Source organism: Mesoplodon bidens, assembly GCF_964165515.1.
Source record: "Mesoplodon bidens genome assembly, chromosome: 5".
Classification (NCBI taxonomy): domain Eukaryota; kingdom Metazoa; phylum Chordata; class Mammalia; order Artiodactyla; family Ziphiidae; genus Mesoplodon; species Mesoplodon bidens.
In genome coordinates, this window is record NC_138161.1 from 118994842 (window position 1) to 119016707 (window position 21866).

The 21866-nt window shown below is 36.4% G+C and overlaps 1 protein-coding gene across 1 annotated transcript in view; it reads left to right on the plus strand.

Moving 5' to 3' along the window:
* Positions 1–21866, plus strand: part of KCNH8 (potassium voltage-gated channel subfamily H member 8) — a gene marked incomplete at both ends in the record, with an annotated part of 333350 nt that overhangs the window by 202785 nt on the left and 108699 nt on the right. Inside the window, 2 exons of the mRNA XM_081235814.1 lie at positions 15535–15692; positions 21071–21278. Of these exons, the coding sequence (XP_081091940.1) occupies positions 15535–15692; positions 21071–21278 (366 nt within the window). The remainder of the gene's footprint in view (positions 1–15534; positions 15693–21070; positions 21279–21866) is intronic.

Consider the following 21866-nt stretch of genomic DNA (forward strand, 5'->3'; position numbering starts at 1 on the left):
GGAAAATGAAAATAATTTCACCACTGCTAGAATGGCAAAAAAAAAGACAAATTATTACCACGGTAGCAGAAAGATACAGAGCAACCTGAAATTTCATACACTGTATGTAAAAATGTAAATTAGTACAGTCTCTCTGTTAAACTTTTTGCCACCGTACTAAAGTAAAATATATAATTACTTTATGACCCAGAAATTTGACTCATAGAATCAACAGACACACACTTGTACAAGGAAAGGTATAGGTGTTGTGTGCATGCATACACACATATTTATGTATTTATGTATGTATGCATGTATGTATGTATGCATGTATTTGTTTCTAAGAGCATTAACTGTAATAGCCCAAATTAGAAACAACCCAAATCAAATTTTCAGCAACAATAAAATTAAGAAATGAATTTCTTTATAGTTATACAATGAAATTCTATAGAGCAATAAAAAACAGTAAACAAGTAAACATGGTACCATGGTACCAAACTGATGAAAATCGCATAAGCAATGTCTAGTGAAAGAATTTATATACAAGAGTACCTACTATATGATTCCTTTTATACAGAGTTCCCAACTAATTAAGCAAAACTATTCTATGATAATTGGGACAACAGTGACTCTGGGAGGGGTTACCGACTGGATGGGATCATGGAAGTCTTCTAGGGTTCTGGTCCTAGTTATATCTCTATCCATGTTGATGGCAAAGATGGTCAACTTTGGGAAAATTCATCAAGCCATCCATTTAACACCAGTGTACTTTACAGTATATATGTAATTCTTGAAATAAGACATTTTTAAATACGTTGAACAATTGAACATATGGCAACCTATAGTCAAAATGCTATAATTTTTAGGACTCTAAAAATTACCTAAATTTCAAAATAGTTAATATATGTACTTAAATCCTGTCACATAGCAAGAATTTAATAAATGTACCTGTTATTATTTTTCTTATTATTATTTTATTGTCATTTTAACGCCATTATAGTATTTGTGCCATAATTATGTCTATAAAGTAACAATAAAAATAATAGTATGAATACATCAGGCAACCTTAGATAAGTCATTCATGGTCCCTGTTCCTCAGTTTTTGAAGCCTATAGAACGGCACTAGCACTACTGGTAGGAATAACAGCAAAGACAACTAATACCTGCTCAGTGGTCTACAACCCTGGACCCTGACTACAAATTCTCACTGTGAGCCACTCTTCTCTACAGCCTTTTAAGAATGTCTCTCAGAATGGGCAAGGGTTTTCTGTGGTAACAAGCAAGCTCAAACTCTCGAAGATTTGTGCCTCCCTCATGCTAAGTGCTTGTTGTGAATCAGCTGTGAACTCTGAGCCCTGTAGTCACTCGGAATCCCAGGCTGATAGAGGCCCCATCTTGTCACGTGCTTCCGTGATCATCAAGGCAGGGAGAAGAAAATGTGAGGAATTGCATACAAGCTCTCAAAACTTTGCCCAGAAATGTTTCAGGATACTCCTGCTCTCATAATTTTAGCCAAAGCAAGTCACAGAGACATGCTTAATCTCTTCCAGTGGTAGGAAATATAATCATACCAGGAGGTTGAAAGCCAGAAAGATTTGGCAAATAACACTAAAGACTATCATAAATATTCAGGATATTATTTTCCTCAAGTATGAACCTGAATATGAAAGTACTAATTAAAATGTAAAATGTTATGCAACTATAAAAGCTCTCATTATTTAATCTAAAATTTTTCTCTCTAATGAGGATATATGTGTTGGATTTCATGCTGGGGCAAGCACTAATTATATTACCACTTTTTTTAACATCTTTATTGTAGTATAATTGCTTTACAATGGTGTGTTAGTTTCTGCTGTATAACAGAGTGACTCAGCTATACATATACATATATCCCCATATCTCCTCCCTCTTGCGTCTCCCTCCCACCCTCCCTATCCCACCCCTCTAGGTGGTCACAAAACATGGAGCTGATCTCCCTGTGCTATGTGGTTGCTTCCCACTAGCTATATTTCACATTTGGTACTGTATATAAGTCCATGCCACTCTCACTTCATCCCAGCTTGCCCTCCCCCCTCCCCGTGTCCTCAAGTCCATTCTCTACGTCTGCATCTTTATTCCTGTCCTGCCCCTAGGTTCATCAGAAACTTTTCTTTTTTTTTTTTTAGATGCCATATATATATGTATTGGCATACAATATTTGTTTTTCTCTTTCTGTCTTCACTCTATATGACACACTCTAGGTCCATCCACCTCACTACAAATAACTCAATTTCATTTCCTTTTATGGCTGAGTAATATTCCATTGTATATATGTACCACATCTTCTTTATCCATTCATCTGTCGATGGACACTTAGGTTGCTTCCATGTCCTGGCTATTGTAAACAGAGATGAAATGGACATTGTGGTATATGACTCTTTTTGAATTATGGTTTTCTCAGGGTATATGCACAGTAGTGGGATTACTGAGCCATATGGTAGTTCTATTTTTAGTTTTTTAAAGAACCTCCATCCTGTTCTCCATAGTGGCTATATCAGTTTGCATTCCCACCAACAGTGCAAGAGAGTTCCCTTTTCTCCTCATTGTAGTTTTGATTTGCATTTCTCTATTGATTAGTGATGTTGAACATTCTTTCATGTGTTTGCTGGCAATCTGTATATCTTCTTTGGAGAAATGTCTATTTAGGTCTTCTGCCCATTTTTGGATTGGGTTGTTTGTTTTTTTGATATTGAGCTGCATAAGCTGCTTGTAAATTTTGCAGGCTAAATCTTTGTCAGTTGCTTCATTTACTAATATTTTCTCCCATTCTGAGAGTTGTCTCTTCATCTTGTTTATGGTTGCCTTTACTGTGCAAAAGCTTTTAAGTTTCATTAGGTCCCATTTGTTTATTTTTGTTTTTATTTATATTTCTCTAGGAGGTGGGTAAAAAGGATCTTGCTGTCATTAATATCATAGAGTGTTCTGCCTGTTTTCCTCTAAGAGTTTTAGAGTGTCTGGCCTTAAATTTAGGTCTTTAATCCCTTTTGAGTTTATTTCTGTGTATGGTGTTAGGGGGTGTTCTAATTTCATTCTTTTACATGTAGGTGTCCAGTTTTCCTAGCACCACTTTTTGAAGGTTTGTCTTTTCTCCATTGTATATGTTTTCCTCCTTTATGAAAAGTAAGGTGACCATATGTGCGTGGGTTTATCGCTGGGCTTTTTATCCTGTTCCATTGACCTCTATTTCTGTTTTTGTGCCAATACCATACTGTCTTGATTACTGTAGCTTTGTAGTGTAGTCCAAAGTCCAGGAGCCTGATTCCTCCAGCCCCATTTTTCTTTCTCAAGATTGCTTTGGCTTTTCGGGGTCTTTTGTGTTTCCACACAAATTGTTAATTTTTTTGTTTTAGTTCTGTGAAAAATGCCATTGGCAATTTGATAAGGATTGCATTGAATCTGTAGATTGCTTTGGGTAGTATAGTCATTTTCACAATGTTGATCCTTCCAATCCAGGAACATGGTGTATCTCTCCATCTGTTTCTATCATCTTTAATTTCTTTCATCAGTGTCATAGTTTTCTGCATACAGGTCATTTGTCTCCTCAGGTAATTTTATTCCTAGGTATTTTATTATTTTTGTTGTGATGGTAAATGGGAGTGTTTCCTTAAATTCTCTTTCAGATTTTTCATCATTAGTGTATAGGAATGCAAGAGATTTCTGTGAATTAATTTTGTATCCTGCTACTTTACCAAACTTGTTGATTAGCTCTAGTACTTTTCTGATGACATCTTTAGGATTCTCTATGTATCGTATCATGTCATCTGCAAACAGTGACAGCTTTACTCCTTTTCCAATTTGGATTTCTTTTATTTCTTTTTCTTCTCTGATTGCTGTGGCTAAAACTTCCAAATCTATGTTGAATAATAGTGGTGTGAGAGGGCCACCTTGTCTTGTTCCTGATCTTCATGAAAATGGTTTCAGTTTTTTACCATTGAGAACGATGTTGGCTGTGGGTTTGTCATATATGGCCTTTATTATGTTGAGGTAAGTTCCCTCTATGCCTACTTTCTGGAGGGTTTTTATCATAAATGGGTGTTGAATTTTGTCGAAAGCTTTCTCTGCATCTATTGAGATGATCATATGGGTTTTCTCCTTCAATTTGTTAATATGGTATATCACATTGTTTGATTTGCGTATATTGAAGAATCCTTGCATTCCTGGTGTAAGCCCCACTTGATCATAGTGCATGATCCTTTTAACGTTCTGTTGGATTCTGTTTGCTAGTATTTTGTTGAGGATTTTTGCATCTATGTTGATCAGTGATATTGGCCTGTACTTTTCTTTCTTTGTGACATCTTTGTCTGGTTTTGGTATCAAGGTGATGGTGGCTTCATAGAATGAGTTTGGGAGTGTTCCTCCCTCTGGTATATTTTGGATGAGTTTGATAAGGATGGGTGTTAGCTCTTCTCTAAATGTTTGATAGAATTCACCTGTGAAGCCATCTGGTCCTGAGCTTTTGATTGTTGGAAAATTTTTAATCACAGTCTCAATTTCAGTGCTTGTGATTGATCTGTTTATATTTTCTATTTCTTCCTGGTTCTGTCTCAGATGGTTGTGCTTTTCCAAGAATTTGTCCATTTCTTCCAGGTTGTCCAGTTTATTGTCATATAGTTGCTTGCAGTAATCTCTGGTGATCTTTTGTATTTCTGCAGTGTCAGTTGTTACTTCTCCTTTTTCATTTCTAATTCAATTGCTTTGAGTGTTCTTCCTTTTTTTCTTGAGTCTGGCTAATGGTTTATCAGTTTTGTTTATCTTCTCAAAGAACCAGCTTTTAGTTTTATGGATCTTTGCAATTGTTTCCCTCATTTCTTTTTCATTTATTTCTGATCTGATCATTATGATTTCTTTCCCTCTGCTAACTTTGGGGTTCTTTTGTTCTTCTTTCTCTAATTGGTTTAGCTGTGAGGTTAGGTTGTTTATTTGAGGTTTTTTTTGTTTCTTGAGGTAGGATTGTATTGCTATAAATTTCCCTCTTAGAACTGCTTTTGCTGCATCCCATAGGTTTTGGGTTGTTGTGTTTTCGTTGTCATTTCTCTCTAGGTATTTTTTTATTTCCCTTTGATATCTTCAGTGATCTCTGGTTATTAAGTAGTGTATTGTTTAGCCTCCATGTGTTTGTATTTTTTACAGATTTTTCCCTGTAATTGATATTTAGCCTCATAGCATTGTGCTTGGAAAAGGTACTTGATATGATTTCAATTTTCTTAAATTTACCAAGGCTTGTGACCCAGGATATGATCTATCCTTCAAAGTGTTCCATGAGCACTTGAGAAGAAAGTGTATTCTGTTGTTTTGGGATGGAATGTCCTATAAATATCATTTAAGTCCATCTTATTTAATGTGTCATTTAAAGATTGTGTTTCCTTATTTATTTTCATTTTGGACAATCTGTCCATTGGTGAAATTGGGGTGTTAAAGCCCCCTGCAATGATTGTGTTACTGTCACTTTTCCTTTTTATGGCTGTTAGCATTTGCCTTATGTATGAAGTGCCATTATGTTGGGTGTATAAATATTTACAATTGTTATATCTTCCTCTTGGATTGATCCCTAGATCATTATGTAGTGTCTTTCTTTGTCTCTTGTAATAGTCTTTATTTTAAAGTCTATTTTGTCTGATATGAGAATTGCTACTCCAGCTTTCTTTTGATTTCCATTTGCATGGAATATCTTTTTCCAGCCCCTCACTTTCAGTCTGTATGTGTCCCTAGGTCTGAAGTGGGTCTCTTGTAGGCAGCATATATACAGGTCTTGTTTTTGGATCCATTCAGCCAGTCTATGTGTTTTGGTTGGAGCATTTACTACATTTGCATTTAAGGTAATTATCGATATGTATGTTCCTATTACCATTTTTGTAATTTTTGGGGGGAGGGTGTTATAATAGGTCTTTTCCTTCTCTTGTGTTTCCTGCCTAGAGAAGTTCGTTTAGCATTTGTTGTAAAGCTGGTTTGGTGGTGCTGAATTCTCTTAGCTTTTGCTTTTCTGTAAAAGTTTTAATTTCTCCATCAAATCTGAATGAGATCCTTGCTGGGTAGAGTAATCTTCATTGTAGGTTTTCCCCTTTCATCTCTTTAAATATGTCCTGCCACTTCCTTCTCACTTGCAGAGTTTCTGCTGAAATATCAGCTGTTAACCTTAGGGGGATTCCCTTGTATGTTATTTGTTGTTTTTCCCTTGATGCTTTTAATATTTTTTCTTTGTATTTAATTTTTGGTAGTTTGATTAATATGTGTCTTGGTGTGTTTCTCCTTGGATTTATCCTGTATAGAACTCTCTGTGCTTCCTGGACTTGATTGACTCTTTCCTTTACCATATTAGGGAAGTTTTCAACTATAATCTCTTCAAATATTTTCTCAGTCCCTTTCTTTTTCTCTTCTTCTTCTGGGACCCCTATAATTAGAATGTTGGTGTGTTTAATGTTGTCTGAGAGCTCTCTGAGTCTGTCCTCAATTCTTTTCATTCTTTTTTCTTTATTCTGCTCTGCAGTAATTCCACTATTTTATCTTCCAAGTCACTTCTCCATTCTCCTGTCTCAGTTATTCTGCTATTGATTCTTTCTAAAGAATTTTTGATTTCATTTACTGTGTTGTTCATCATTGTTTATTTGCTCTTTAGTTCTTCTAGTTCTTGTTAATTTCTTTTATTTTCTCCATTTTATTTCCAAGATTTTGAATCTTCTTTAGTGTCATTACTCTGAATTCTTTTTCAGTTAGACTGCCTATTTCCTCTTCATTTGTTTGGTCTGGTAAGTTTTTACCTTTCTCCTTCATCAACTATGTGTTTCTCTGTCTTCTCATTTTGCTTAACTTACTGTGTTTGTGGTTTCCTTTTCGCAGGCTGCAGGTTTGTAGTTTCCGTTGTTTTTGGTGTCTGCCCCCAGAGGCTAAGGTTGGTTCAGTGGGTTGTGTAGGCTTCCTTTTGGAGGGAACTAGTGCCTGTGTTCTGGTGCATGAGGCTGGATCTTGTCTTTCTGGTGGGCAGGACTGCATCCGGTGGTGCTTTTTGGGGTGTCTGTGACCTTATTATGATTTTAGGTAGCCTCTCTCTAATGGGTGGGGTTGTGTTCCTGTCTTGCTAGTTGGTTGACATAGGTTGTCCAGCCCTGTAGCTTGCTGGTCTTTGAGTGGAGCTGGGTCTTAGCATTGAGATGGAGATCTCTGTGAGAGCTTTCACTATTTAATATGTGGAGCCAGGATGTCTCTGGTGGACTCATGTCCTGAACTCAGATCTCCCACCTCAGAGCCACAGACCTGACACCAGCCAGAGCACCAAGACGCTGTCAGCCACATGGCCAGGTACGTGGGAGTTTCTTGCCTTTTGGGAAGTCTGAGGTCTTCTGCCAGCCTTCAATATGTGTTCTGTAGGAGTTGTTCCACATGTAGTTGTATTTCTGATGTATTTGTGAGGAGGAAGGTGATCTCCACGTCTTACTCCTCCACCATCTTGAAGGTCTCTCGTTAGCACATCTTTTGTTGTCTATCTTAGTCTTCATTAATTCTAAGTTTTGTTACTTAGATAACTAATATTTACTTCATATGAATTTAATAGACTTTAATTATTATTTTTTTTAATTTCATGACTGAATATTATAGATGTTATAGTCCTTATGTTTTCTATTGGAGTTAAATTTGGAAATTTTACCTCTCAAAAACTACAACTATAAACAGGATAAGTATGCCAAAAGACTTTCTATAATTAAGTAGTGTATGCATAAATCATGGTTTTTCAATAGTTTATGTTGAATCATTAAATTATTTTTCCTAAAAATGATCAAGTAATTCCAAAATTCAATACCTAATTTAGAGTTACATAGCACCTGAAAGTGGATAACTTATATGGAGCCGAAATTGTTAGTTTTTACACATACCAGTGTACATGTTATATGGAAGTTTTTAAAGAAGGTAATGTTATACAATAAATTGAAAGCAATGTACAAAGTCAGTATAATAAAATAGTTATAGACAATAAGTGGGAGTTTTCTTAGAGATCTGCTGGGAATGTGTGCTGTGTCCTTTGACCTGCCAGCATATTCACAGATGGTGCTTCAGATAATAAAAATGGGAGTCCATGGTCCCCATCAGAGGCATGCTTCTTTTGGATGCCTTGTCCATCTTTGAGTGCCAAGAACCCTGCACAGGGCAAAGAGCACAGCGGGTCCTCAATTGACACATTTTCTTAGTTCTTAAGGATGTTGCAAAGCTGAAAGTTATAGCTATGCTTTAGATCTTCCAGTAAAAATTAGAAGCAGTCAATTGGGAGCAATGTGTACAAAAAAACCAACATTTGGGAATTTAACTTGGCAAAATTTTACTTTAACTAATAGTAACAAGAGTTTTTTTTTTTTTTTTAAGATTCCCCAGCACTTTACTAAGGCTGCATTACTAAAAGAAAAAACAATTCTAAATATATACTAGAAATATTATACTACCACCCAATTGGCAAAAATTTTTAAGTGTGACAGCATCGAGTGTTGGTGAGACTGTGGAATAATGAGGACTCTGAAAACACTGCTGAGTATTTGCTACTGTCTTCCCACTGGACAGGCTACATCTGGGGGTTAACTTTTGTCTTTCCTGGTAGAGAAGAGAGCAGGGACACTTTTGAAAATTTATGTCCCGCTTTTAGGCAAATAGGAAGAGGGCAGGGAGATTTTCTGGCTTCTGCTCCTTCTCAGTTGCCTTCAGCTCAAAATAATTCTTATTCCGAAGTGGCATATTTGAGGATGGCATAGTTTGCTACCATTGCATTACCTTACTTCCAAAAGGACAGTAGTCAACTACGTGAATGATTTTCTTTTCTTTTCTTTATTGTGTTAAAAACCTGAAAATTTCTTTTCAAAATAAAAATTGATGGGGCAACTCACTATGTAAAATGAATAAAAATTCAGCCTGAAAAGCGGAAAGAGAGGGATGGAGGGAGGGAAGGAAGGAGGAAGGAAGAAAGAGAGGAAGGAAGGAAGGAAGGAAGGAAGGGAAAGAAGAGAGAGAGTGAAAGAAGGGAGGAAGGAAGGAAGAGGCAAAAACCTAAACCCTATCTTCCATGAGACTCTGCTGTGAAAACCACCAAACAAGAGAAAAGCATCCGGACTGAGAAGAGGAAACCATATCAGCAAGAGACAGTTGAAAGAATTGGAGATCTACAGCCTGGGGCATGGAAAGACCGTGGTGCCTTATTTCGAATATTTATAAGAAGGGCTTTTGGGTTGGAAGGTACAACGTATTCTGTGTTGCTGCTAATGACAAAATTAGAACCAAGGAGAGGGAGTTAGAAGGAAGAAGACACCTATTTGAGGAAAGTAGGAAGGATGTGTCAAACTAAGACAGCGCTCACAAAAGGCATAGGGCTCACCCTTGCCAGAAGCATTCAAGGCCTTGTTGACCGCATCCTTATGAAGCATGACATGGATGGGGTTCTTCCATTCAAAGAGAAGTTAGGATGGAAGGACCTCTTTTCTGGCTGTTCCATTTGATGTTGACGTTGAGGGTCAAAACTGATGTAAGAGTCCACCATGACCCTGGTACAAAGCAGAAATCAATGGTGGTATCGACCACACCCAACCCACCTGGTTGCATTCTTTCAGCCTTACCTTTTCTTCAGCAGGCAATTGCTTTTAACTGCTGCTTCTCCCTCTGTCTGCTGCCCTTTCTTTTCCATGAACTTCTCATTTAAGGTAAGCAGGAGGGACAAATACTGACAAGATGAGCAAGGATCAGGTGGTATGAAAATCTCATCCACTAATCCTAGCAATCAATTACAGCCATTCTTAGGATTTTGAGTCCCTCAAGCCTCTTCATTAATCAACCCCCAGTTATTCATTCTTCCCACACGTGCAACTCAAATTTGCTGTGGAATCATACTGTGTTCAGAGGAGTGTCTCACAAGCAATGGAAAAAAACTGGGTATCTTTAGTATATTAGTCGGCAGCTTGTTTAGTTAAATCTCTCTCCACCCTCGCTGTACTATATTGATTAAATTGTAAAGAAATGGCTAAATGAAGATATTATTTGTATTTGGTGCATATGCTCTCATGCACATCATTCTATTTTAATTTACTTTTTAACAAGTAAGTCAATATTATTTTTAAATTATTTCCCATCTGGCATGCATGCTAATAAAGAAATCTACTAATTTGTGCCATATCAAATTTAACCTTTTTTTTTTTGTACTTTCTAATTACATAGTTCTCAAGGAAATCAAACTGGAAAAACTGGATTTAATCTTCTTGTCTTTTAGTTCTCATATGTAACCTTTTAGTGACAGAGAGAAATGAAACACTAGTTTTTGGAGGTCTTAACCATATGAAAACAAAACACGCACAGTTATCTCTCTATTATTTGTCTTTATTTTCATCATGCTTGTGTAAAACCTAAATACAGCAAGGTAAACTGATTATCCTACAAAATAATTCAGCGGGATCTGAATCATAAAAGAATTCAATTATAGTCTGCCTCATTTTGGTGGGGTATATTATGATCAATTTTTTGAAATTCTGTAAATCACATGTATGTATGTATATATGGTAATTCTCTATTACCTTGTTTGTTTATTCATTTCACATGATACCAGCACCATGTGCCACAAGAGACTGCTTATGCATACACACATATGTGAGGCATTAACATTTCTAAATGCTAAATTCGTATGACTCAATTCGTTATAGTTTTGGAAATATTTTTCCTGATTCAAACTGTGTGTATGTGTGCTTATAGACAGTTGTATACGTTGATAATAAATGGAATTAACAAGAAAAATTAAATATAAAAATTTCCATATTAATGAATTTTCATGTATTTCTCAACTTAAAGTTGAAAAACATTATACTTTCTAGATATCTCAGAATGAAAACCATACTGCTGCCTTTTAGGAAGGTTAGGGTTAGGGTCTGGAGGAGACCACATTCTTACTGCAACATTTGAATGAGTCACTGAGTTAACTCACTGAAGGTGTAAAACTTTATGGGAAGTGAGATAACTACAGAGGAAAGAGCAGTTGGACCCAGTATAGTTGGTGAATCTCCTCTTCGCCCCCGTGGTTCTTTTATGAGGAACACCAGATCTGGGAGGCTCCTTTTTCCCTCATCACAATCTAATTTTATTCTGTGTTTCCCTTACTCTGAAAGAACGTGTGCTCCCCATTTCTGCCCTTCCGTTAAGGGAACATTTACATTGCCACCACATCTTTATCAGTGGAGAGAACACAGAGTGATTTCTCAGTTCTCCCTGGACAGATGCTTAATCCTCGTATTTCCAGAATCAAAGACAGTTCATTCCCCCACATTCAATTCTGTGACTCTGATATAATATTCTTTTACCTGGGCGCTGCCAATACTGAATTGAATCTAAGGGCTAAAATCGGAAATACATTTCTCTGCTCTAACCTATTGGTATTGTCCCTAAAATATATTTGAAAGTGCAGTAAATCTTTAAGATAATGGAAAGAAAATGGAATTGCCTGTCAAAAGATGTCTTGTTTCTCTCTTGCTTACTCTCTTCATGACTTTAAACAATTTCCTTAAATCTCCTGAGTCATTAGTAAAATGTCAGTGATAGTACACCTGAGAGAGCTGGCATGGGAACAACACAAACTAATAAACATGAAAATATGTTTTGTAAATCACAGTACAACAGAACTATGTCTATTATTATGTGTGTGACAAAATTAGGTTTTAAAAAAAAATCAGCTATCTAAAAATAATTATGTGATAACCCAAATGGGAAAAGAACTTGAAAAAGAATAGCTACATGCATATGTATAACTGAATCATTTTGCCCTACCCCTGAAACTAACACAGCATTGTTAATCAACTATACTCCAATATAGAATAAAAGGTTTTTAAAAAGAAATAAATAAATAAAAATAATACTCACATTGTAAATCAACTATACTTCAATAAAATTTTTAAAAGAGTTAAAAAATAAATAAAAATAATAATCATCATTCACTCAAACCTACAGTCCTTATATGATACCATAGTCCTAGAAATCTTAGAATATAATACATATCTAGGTTTTTTCCCTGAAAATAAACCTGAAAGTACTCAAGTACTTCAAAAATATATTTGTATCCATAAATTTAAAAGATAGCTTGTATTCTTTTGCTGTTAACATTCTTTGTGTTTAAAAGTCTTACCATTACTTCCTTTTAAACTTAAAAATAAACACATCTTCATTTCATCCAATTAACTCAATTGAGTAACAGATTATTTTTTAAAAAGCTTTCTAAGCTAATATTTTGTAATGACTCATCCAAGAAAATATTTTTTCTGTTCAGAAGTCTGCACCTCTATTTTATTCTTTAGTCAACCACATAGCTTTAAAAATGTTTACTGTATCAATCAACCAAAGACCAATTAATCATTTCTTCCATTCCTCCATTCAGGAGAGCACCCCAGGTATGTGGATGGTGGCAGTGGGTTTTCTGTAAAATCTGTGGTAGAACCTGGTGATCGGTTATTAAATACACAAAGTTAGTAAATACACAAAATTACTAACTCAATTACACAAATAGTAATAGTACACAATTAGTACACAATAGTACACAATTGTGTACAATAGTACACAATAGTACACAATTACACAAATAGTAAATACACAAAATTACTCCTTCAATTTGATAATGAACTACTTATCGACTGCTTTATTTCAACAGCTGCTGGTCTAAGCTGTTAAATTTCTTGGCTAATGCACAAATACATGAGTCTAGAAAGTTAAAGAGAAAGAATGAAAAGGTCACCTCCTACCCTAACAACTTCACAACATTCCCCTGAGCTCCCAGCCCCCTTTGGTGGCCATACTTCAAGGATGCATTGGTACTTTTTGCCATGATAGCACTTTTACTCTGCAGTGGAAATCACCTTGGGATTCTGTTCATCCTTTGTGAGTGGCTTATCGACTAGCTTCATCCTTTCATATTCTCAGTATTAACAATGGAAGTATTTTAATATTTTTATTTTTTGACAAAAATGACTTCTAATAACACCATCTTAATAAGTTAGGTCATTCACAATAGTCTACAACAATTAATGTTTTCTTTTTGAGTCACCTAGAACTTGCTTCCAGATCTGAGATGTGACTGGTCTCTGTTGAGGCACCAAAACCCAAAGCACAGAATTGGAACTTAAGAGACTTGAGTCCAGGTCTTGCTCTTTTCACTAACTAGCTGAGGGGTTTAATCTTGAGCTTTAGTTCATCATGTGTGACCCTGGGCAGATCACTTGATGTCTTTTCTGCCTCAGTTTTCTCATCTGTAAAAGGGATTAATAAAAATACTTACCTCTTAACATTGTTGTAAGGAGTCAATGAGATTATGATTATAAAGGTCGTAGAACAGCACTGTGTTCGTATTAAGAACATATGCGTTATCTATAATAATGTAATAGTAATTTGTTTTGTCAGAATTCCTGTATTATCTCATCTCACAGGCTACAATGAGAACCAGATGACTTACTAAATGTTGTATTAGTTTTTTATTGCTGCATAGCCAATTACCGCAAACACATCAGTTTAAAACAATACCCGTTTATTATCTCATAGTTTCTATAGGTCAGAAGTCCAGATCTACCTTAGCTGAAGTCTCTCCTCAGGGCCTCAGAAGGTTGAAATCAAGGTGTCAGATTGTGGTCCGTCCTGGAGCCCAGGATTCTCTTCCAATCTCATGTGGCTGTTGAGCAAATTTCTTTATGGTTGTGGGACTAAGGTCTCCGTTTCTCGTGAGATGTCAGTGAGGGGTCTTCCCAGCAATTAGAGGCTGCCTGCCGTTCCCGGCCATGTGGCCCTCCCCATAATATGCAGTTGCTTCCTTCCAGGTCAGGAAGAGCATGCCTCACTGCTTTCCAATCCCTTAACACCAGATGAAGAAAGGTCTGCTTTAAAGGTCTCACCTGACGAGGGCAGGCCATGCAGATCATCTGTCTTTACGTGATCACACCTTCATACCTCATCATGCTCAGGGGATCTACCCTTACCCAAGGGGAAGAGATCAGAGGAGAGTGAGGGTGGTGGCAGGGGATTGGGGGTGGGGGGCATCTTAGAATTCTCCTTCATATGTGATGTGAAGTGAAGAGTAAACATGATCTACAAATATAAAGTGCACATTATTGTAATCTTTATTATTGTTATCATTACGATCATGATACCAATAAGTTCTTAACCTCACATGACACGATTCCACGTACTTGCAATGGTTTATATTAGCTGTAAAGAGTACTCCAATTCATTTAAAAATTATGTAACTCAGAGCTTAGCATTCGTTTCCTAGCTCCTTGAAGTCCTATTCTCTTTGAGGTACTTCCTTCCCAAATTCCTTCCTTTGATCTTTGTCACTGAATCACGACACTCCCTAAGAACAAAGTCCCACAGACAAATATGTTTCTGTTGGGGTTGCCAGTGCAGAAAATGATCAGCCTTCATCACACTTACGTGTATGCACCCATCCCAAAATTCTCCATAACTTGGTCATACTCAACTCTAAAACAAATTAAAGAAAAGATAACCTTTTCCAGTGCTTTAATGATATTTAACCCAGGAACTATGTGACAGACTCAGAAGTTTATTCCTAGGTGGCAGGATTGAACTCTAGATGGTCCACATGTCTATGACTTTGTCCTTTGACCAGCCCTCACAAGGATATCATATATTGTAAAAAGTTTGATAAATAGATAGTAAAATATAATATAAATATAAAATAAATACAAATATAAAATAAACATAAAATACAAATATATTAAAAGGACGATGTAAGGAATGGTTGAAAATGATTATATCTTCCATTTAAATGGAATGAGGAGTTTAACCTACAAATCCAAAGAAGAACCTTCTGGTATTTTGTGAATACAAACACCTTCAGGGCAAGGATCAGTTTCATAAACATATGGAGATTAGTAAAACTTTTCTACACGGAATAGAGTACTACTGGATAAAAAATAAATAAAAAGAACATGGACTGCAAATTATACTTGTGTTCAGAATCGTCTCTGCCGCTGTTGGCAAGATGATCATGGATGAGTTACTTTTCCCACCGAGACTTAGTTTCTGCCTCTGCTAATACTGCCTACTATGTACTGTCTGCTATGTTAACATCATCTTCTACGGTGGAAGATGCTCTCTTTAAGTGAAACAATGTAAGCTAAGTTCTTAGGACAATGTCTGGTACACAGTGAGCATTCAGTAAGTGTTGCCTATTGTTGTTGTTGTTATTATTATTTATTTTAATTATGTTAACGTGTGGCCCAAAGTCTGGAATGTATTACTGATCAAAAAATACTTTCTTCGCCCTTCTCCAATACCTGTTTGTTGAGTTGAGCTGGATCTGTCAAGAAGAGTATTTTGGATATTGTCAATCTAAAGTACGTTAAGAGGTTACCATTAGTCTAATATAATATAGTTTTCTTCTTCCCTTCCTTCCCCACCCCCACCTGCCTGTTTTCCTTCCATCTTCTCTCTTAGCTTGTCTTTCCTTCTTTCCTTCTCCTCTCTCTCTTTCTCCTAAATGCTCTTACTCTATCCTTTTTTCTCAAGCAGATATTATTTTAAATTTTCGAACAACCTATGTCAGCAAGTCTGGCCAAGTTATCTTTGAAGCAAGATCAATTTGCATCCACTATGTCACAACCTGGTTCATCATTGATTTAATTGCTGCCCTGCCTTTTGATCTCCTGTATGCTTTCAACGTCACAGTGGTGAGTAAAGTGCTCCCTTCCACATGACCTTGAAGGTTGGTTTTACCCCTGTGCTTATTTTTCACATGTTCAGGTTTTAAATGTTTGTGGCAATTTGTATGTCCAGGATTTTGTGCCCTATTTAATAAAGAAGCCAAGGTCACCAATGATATGCAGGCCAGATTCTCCACTTAAAGGAGTTACTTCCTTTCTGAAATTTGTATTACCCATTTCTAATCATGTAAATACCTAGAACCAGGATATCAAAAGCTTGAATTTATCATCAAATTGACTCACTAAACAAATCTTTTGATAAGGAAACCACCTGCAGGAATAGAAGCATTACTTTATGTTACTGAGCCAGATATTCCCCTCAAGAATTTGGTGGAGAGTTTGAAGATTTCTTCTACTTTTATGACTTTTACTTGCTACCTTTTGAATATTTCATTATTCATTGGCAAAACAAACAGAAGACCTATCAAGATAGAAAGATAGGTTGAAATTAAAATAGAATTCAACTACTTCTTAGAAGTCCCTGTAAAAATGCTGGATTGAGCAAAAATCTAAATGATAAAATGACCAATGTAAACCAAGCATCCTCTTGAATTTTTTTTTTTTTTTTTTTTTTTTTTTTGTGGTACGCGGGCCTCTCACTGTTGTGGCCTCTCCCGTTGCAGAGCACAGGCTCCAGACGCGCAGGCTCAGCGGCCATGGCTCATGGGCCCAGCCGCTCCACGGCACGTGGGATCTTCCCGGACAGGGCCACGAACCCGTATCCCCTGCATCGGCAGGCGGACTCTCAACCACTGCACCACCAAGGAAGACTCCTCTTGAATTTTTATTGATATTTGTAACTTATCCTCTTTCTTCATCTAAAACTTTTATTCTCAGATTTCTTACAGGAAAGAAAGTATGCCCACTTGTAGTCATAGCTATTTTTACTATTTAATGATTGACACTCTTAAAAGCATTAAGTGTTCCCTTATAAATAGAGAGACTTTTAGGAAGGTATAAGAGAATTTTTGGACCAGTAATACAATTTGCTGCCAGAGTAACCAATTTTAGCAGGCAAAAATTTACTAGACATTAGTTCAAGTTAAACATATTTCCTACTCAGTTGACAAACCTCACCCCATAGAAATTATATTCTCTATCAAGAAGTTAATAGCATAGTTTTCAATATTAAACAAAGTGATCAGTGTTTCAAATACAATCATTACTGACTTCAGAACGAAGACTGAACTAAACTCCTGACTATATAGTACAGATTTGTGCATTTGTTAATTGCCTGTATAATAGTATTTTTCTTTTCTGTTTCTTTCAATTTTTTTTGAAGTTGGGAAGTTGAGAGTGTCAACATCATTAAGAGGTTTATAACTCAACTGAAGGGAAAGCTCTGGGGAAAATCTAGTATATAATATCAATCAGTGCTAAACTGGATTGTTATCCGATCTTTTTAAAGTGCTTTTCAAGATTGAATTTGACTAGATAAGTACACTATAATGAAAGTGTAATGAGTTAAAACAAGGCTTTTGCAAGACTGCCAAAAACTATCCTGAAGAAGCAGATAATTCATAAAATGATAAGAAAAATTTTCCAAATTATCCTGGAGAATTGTTAAATAAATGGTGTTTCATAGACTGCTGTAAATTAACTTGCTCTGCTACTAAATACTAATAATCATTTTTATATTCCATTTCTCTTTGGGCACTGAACAAATAGGATAGTTTTAAACATATATATATATATATATATATATATATATATATATATATATATATCATGTACTATAAAGTCTATAAAATAAAAAATAAGTAAAATGTTTAGATATGATTAAAATTTCCATTGTCTAAAATTAACACAAGTAAATAATTTTGAAAAGGGCTAATTCTCATAATTTGATGAATTTAAAATACTTGTACATTTTCACTGTGCTTCTGCTACCCTTTTTCGTTCTCCCTCGTGAAATACAGCACAAATCCTTTATAAAGATTTGAAGTTATAGATCAACATCTATATCAGAAAGAAAGAAAAAGAGGAAAGAAGTAAGGAATCTCTCTCTATTATCAGTGATATTTTTTTCTGCTTTTCACAGGGGTGAGCATATGATCATTTAACATTTGGCATATAAATTTGTTATTCCTCCCAATATATTAGTCAGTATGAAATATTCGATTTGAATAGAAAAGCTTGTTCAAAACATTATATTTACTTCCCAGGAAAGCATAAGTTATAAGGAAAAGTTCATAAGTTATGCTACTGTTATACTACACAGACTTACAAAAAGAAGAGCAGGAACAAACAAATAAAATAACAAAGGGGCTGATTTTCCAGGTCTAAAGTGGTTCCAGTTAGTGCACCTCCATAGATGACATTCAAAAATGCATGGCAACCATCAAAAATGTATTGCATGCTTTAGCTTTGGCTGTGCCCACAACTGCTGATGGCAAATGTTTTACATGCAGCTCACACATTTACTTATTAAAACTTACTGTGTATAAGTCACGATGAAAGGCACGACGAGAGATAAAATTGTGAATGAGACATAGAGATTATGTTAGAGTAAAAAGGCAAAAGTATGAATCCAAGTTTTATCACTTACCATCTGAGTGACTTCTTGGGAAAGTTAACATCAGAGTAGGCCTAAAATCATTAAAATTCCTGCAGGGTTTCTGAGTAGCCTAAAAAGGAAACTTTTCTATAAAATACCTTGCCAAGTGTCTAATACCTAGAAAGACCTCAGTACGGTAATTAACTTTTTTCTTTCTCTTTTTTCTTCCCTAGTTGATAGCCAGGAGGTGGTTATGTCCACTTGGTAATAGGGGAAACTGCAGTTTGATAGAGGTTTTTGATGAATGCATCATTCACTGTCTTGCACCTGTCTACAACGTGCTTATAATTCTTAACAGTGACAAATTCAGAGCAGCATCCCAAGAGTAAGAAGGTCCTTTCTCTTTTTCAGATGATATATTTCCATTGAAATCAAATATGCCTCTTTCTTCTGTCATTCATCAAGAGCCAAAATTCACATTTTATAACCGGAGGTTTTGGACTCAGATAGGAATAAATACAAATTTTTTTAAGTGACAGCGAAATCACCAGGGCTGCCTCATCCTGGACACCCAGGCTCATGTCCCTTATTTTTGTAAATGACTATTGTTCTCATGTAAGGGCAGCCTCACATTCTTCCCTCAAACATCCCCTTTCTGGCCAGAGAAAATGGGGAGCTTGCCTGCATCAATACTCTATATTCAGATGGTGTGTTAGTCTACTCAGGCAGCTATAAGAAAATATCATAAACTGGATGGCTTCAACAACGGGAATTTATTTCTCACTCTCCTGATGGCTGGAAGTCCAAGATCAAGCTTTCAGCCAATTTGATTCTTAGTGAGGGCTCTCTTCCTGGCTTGTAGACGGCTGTCTTCTCTCCGCGTCCTCACGTGGCCCTCATACAGTGAGGAGAGGGAGAGAGAGATTGGGGTGGGTGGCAAACAAGAGAGAGGGCACTCTGTTCTATTCTTATAGAGGCATTAATCCCATCTTTAGGACACCACCCTCATGACCCCATCTAAACCAAATTACCTCCCAAAGACCCCATCTCAAATACCGTCACACTGGGGGTTAGGGCTTCAACATATGAAATTTGCAGGGACACAATTCAGTCCATAGCAGATGGCATCCTCCATTTGAGAGTTCTGCTCCAGGATTCACTTTACTTACAAAATTGTTATCTATCTATGAAATTCACCTACCTATAAAATAAATTTCACCCTTAGTAATTCCTCTAAGCCACAGAGTAGAAACTGCATCTGACTTACAATCAGCTGGAGAAATGATAGGTGAGAACGTGAGTATGAAGGAGAAGAAAGTAAAACTCTACCCAGAAGACCCACAAAAAGGAATAAAAGACCACAGCTACCTGGCAACTTCCTCAATTGACCTTATGGGGGGTTTTTTTGTTTGTTTTGTTTTGTTTTTTTGGCCACACCACACCTTGCAGGATCTTAGTTGCCTGACCAGGGACCGGACCCAGGCCTCCTGCCATGGAAGCATGGAGTCCTAACCACTGGACCACCAGGGAATTCCCATCCTTATGATGTTTTTGTATTTCAGTATATAATAATTCACAAGATTACAGTGGAAGACACTTTTATTGAATATCTATTATTATAGTGAGCCTGGAGTGTTTTGCATCTTCACATAAAAGCTTATCCATTCACTCATTTAACACAAATTTACTGAGCACTTCCTATGTGTCAGGCACTGCTCTAGGTACATTTTTCTTGGAGATAAGGGAAGATGGCTGGAGGAGGGAGAAATTAGAAGTCAGTTGACTCCAGATAATTATAAAGGCAGACTCTCAAAAGAAGCTGACCTTGTTTATGATTCTGCCTGTAATGGAAAAATTATTCTTAGATGTAGTCATACAAACCGCTTCCTTACCCTCTATTTATGGTTCACCCCCCAAATTAGAATAGGTCAAGGAACTTGTCAGATTCTATTTGCATATGAGTTAATGTTTTATTTAACTTTTCTTTTCTCTTGGAAGGTATTAAAAAGAGTGTATATTAGTGCACCACATGTGTTGTAATAGTGACATTGACCTTTCTGGTGGACACCAATGGTGCACATTTTTCAGTTGAGCCCTGAAGTCAAGAAACTAACTCCTTAACTACAAGTCTGTTGTTCTAGTTCATAACAGAGGCAGAATCTAAAAGGATTTTCCAAAATTTTGTTCCATTTGATTTTGGTTCCCTAAGCATGTTTGTTTAACAGAAAGCACAGAATGTATGTGTTCCAGGCAAATGTTTTCTTTGTCTATTGATAATGTTAGAAGGACGATAGCTAAGCACATGAGGCAGGAGGTGCTACTGGTATTTGTGAGCAGATCTTACTCAAGTTTTTAGGTCTCACTATTTAAAAATAAGAAACCTAAGTTACTTTTGCTACCACTTTACAGGGTTTTACTTCAGTCTATACAAAGTTTTGTTATAACGCAGCTCCCTTACATGGAGAAGGGGAAGTGGAATTGAAAGAAATTAAAAGAAAGGGGTGAAGGCAACTTCTATTCAATCCCAATCCCATAATGTGTTTCAGTTGTATATCAGAATATATAAAATTATCTTCAGTCACATAGGTAGAGAAAAAAAGGTACATCTTAATTAAGGAAGATAAGTATTAACTCAAAGAAATTAAATTGCCTTATCATCTTTTATCTTATCAACTTCCGATATAATATATCAGGAAACGACATAGAAATGGTCATAAAATGGTCACAGCGTTGGAATCCCAATTATACTTAATTTCAATAACTTCCTAGAGTGGCTGTAGCTGAAGCGACTGTTGTGGATTATAATGACTCCGTGAGCCAAACTGCGCAGCTCTGTTTTCCCCCGCAGGTGTCCCTCGTGCATCTCCTGAAGACCGTCCGGCTGCTGCGTCTTCTGCGTCTCCTGCAGAAGTTGGACCGTTATTCCCAACACAGCACAATTGTCCTGACTCTGCTCATGTCCATGTTTGCCCTTCTTGCACACTGGATGGCGTGTATCTGGTATGTCATTGGAAAAATGGAGAGGGAAGACAACAGCCTTCTGAAGTGGGAAGTTGGTAAGGGCTTACGTTTGTCGCATTTTCCATTTTTAAGTGAAAAAGAGAAGATTGTCTAGAATTTGGAGGAGGTGAAAGATGAGGCTATAAATATATGTCTTCTGACTGTCGATTTGTCTCATCTTTTTTGGGGGGTGTGTAGAGAGGGTCCATGGTTACAAGTGATTTCTTTTGAGAAAGTTTTCTGGAACAACCTTGCATTTTTTTTCAAAGAGAATTGGGTTAAGTTCTCAATGGGTGAACTTTTAAAAATGCCCAGCGTGTCTGTAGAAGTGTTTAGATAAGTAACGTGTGATCTTATCTTGGCATATCCGATGGAGGGCTAGTAACAGTAAATCATGGGGAACGGACCAGTCATTACAATATTTTTAAATCATAAGAAAATGATCACTTGTATTTGAGGTGGCAAGTGAATAATAAAAAGGATATCTCTACTATTTTCTCCTTTAAAAAAAAAAGAGAGACAGCACTATCATACTGACTTCCACATTTAGTATACTTTGAGAACTTGTGATGATACAGAAGAAAGGATATTTACAAATATAATTTGTAAAGTTTTGTGTCCGCATAATCCATGGGAATTTAAGG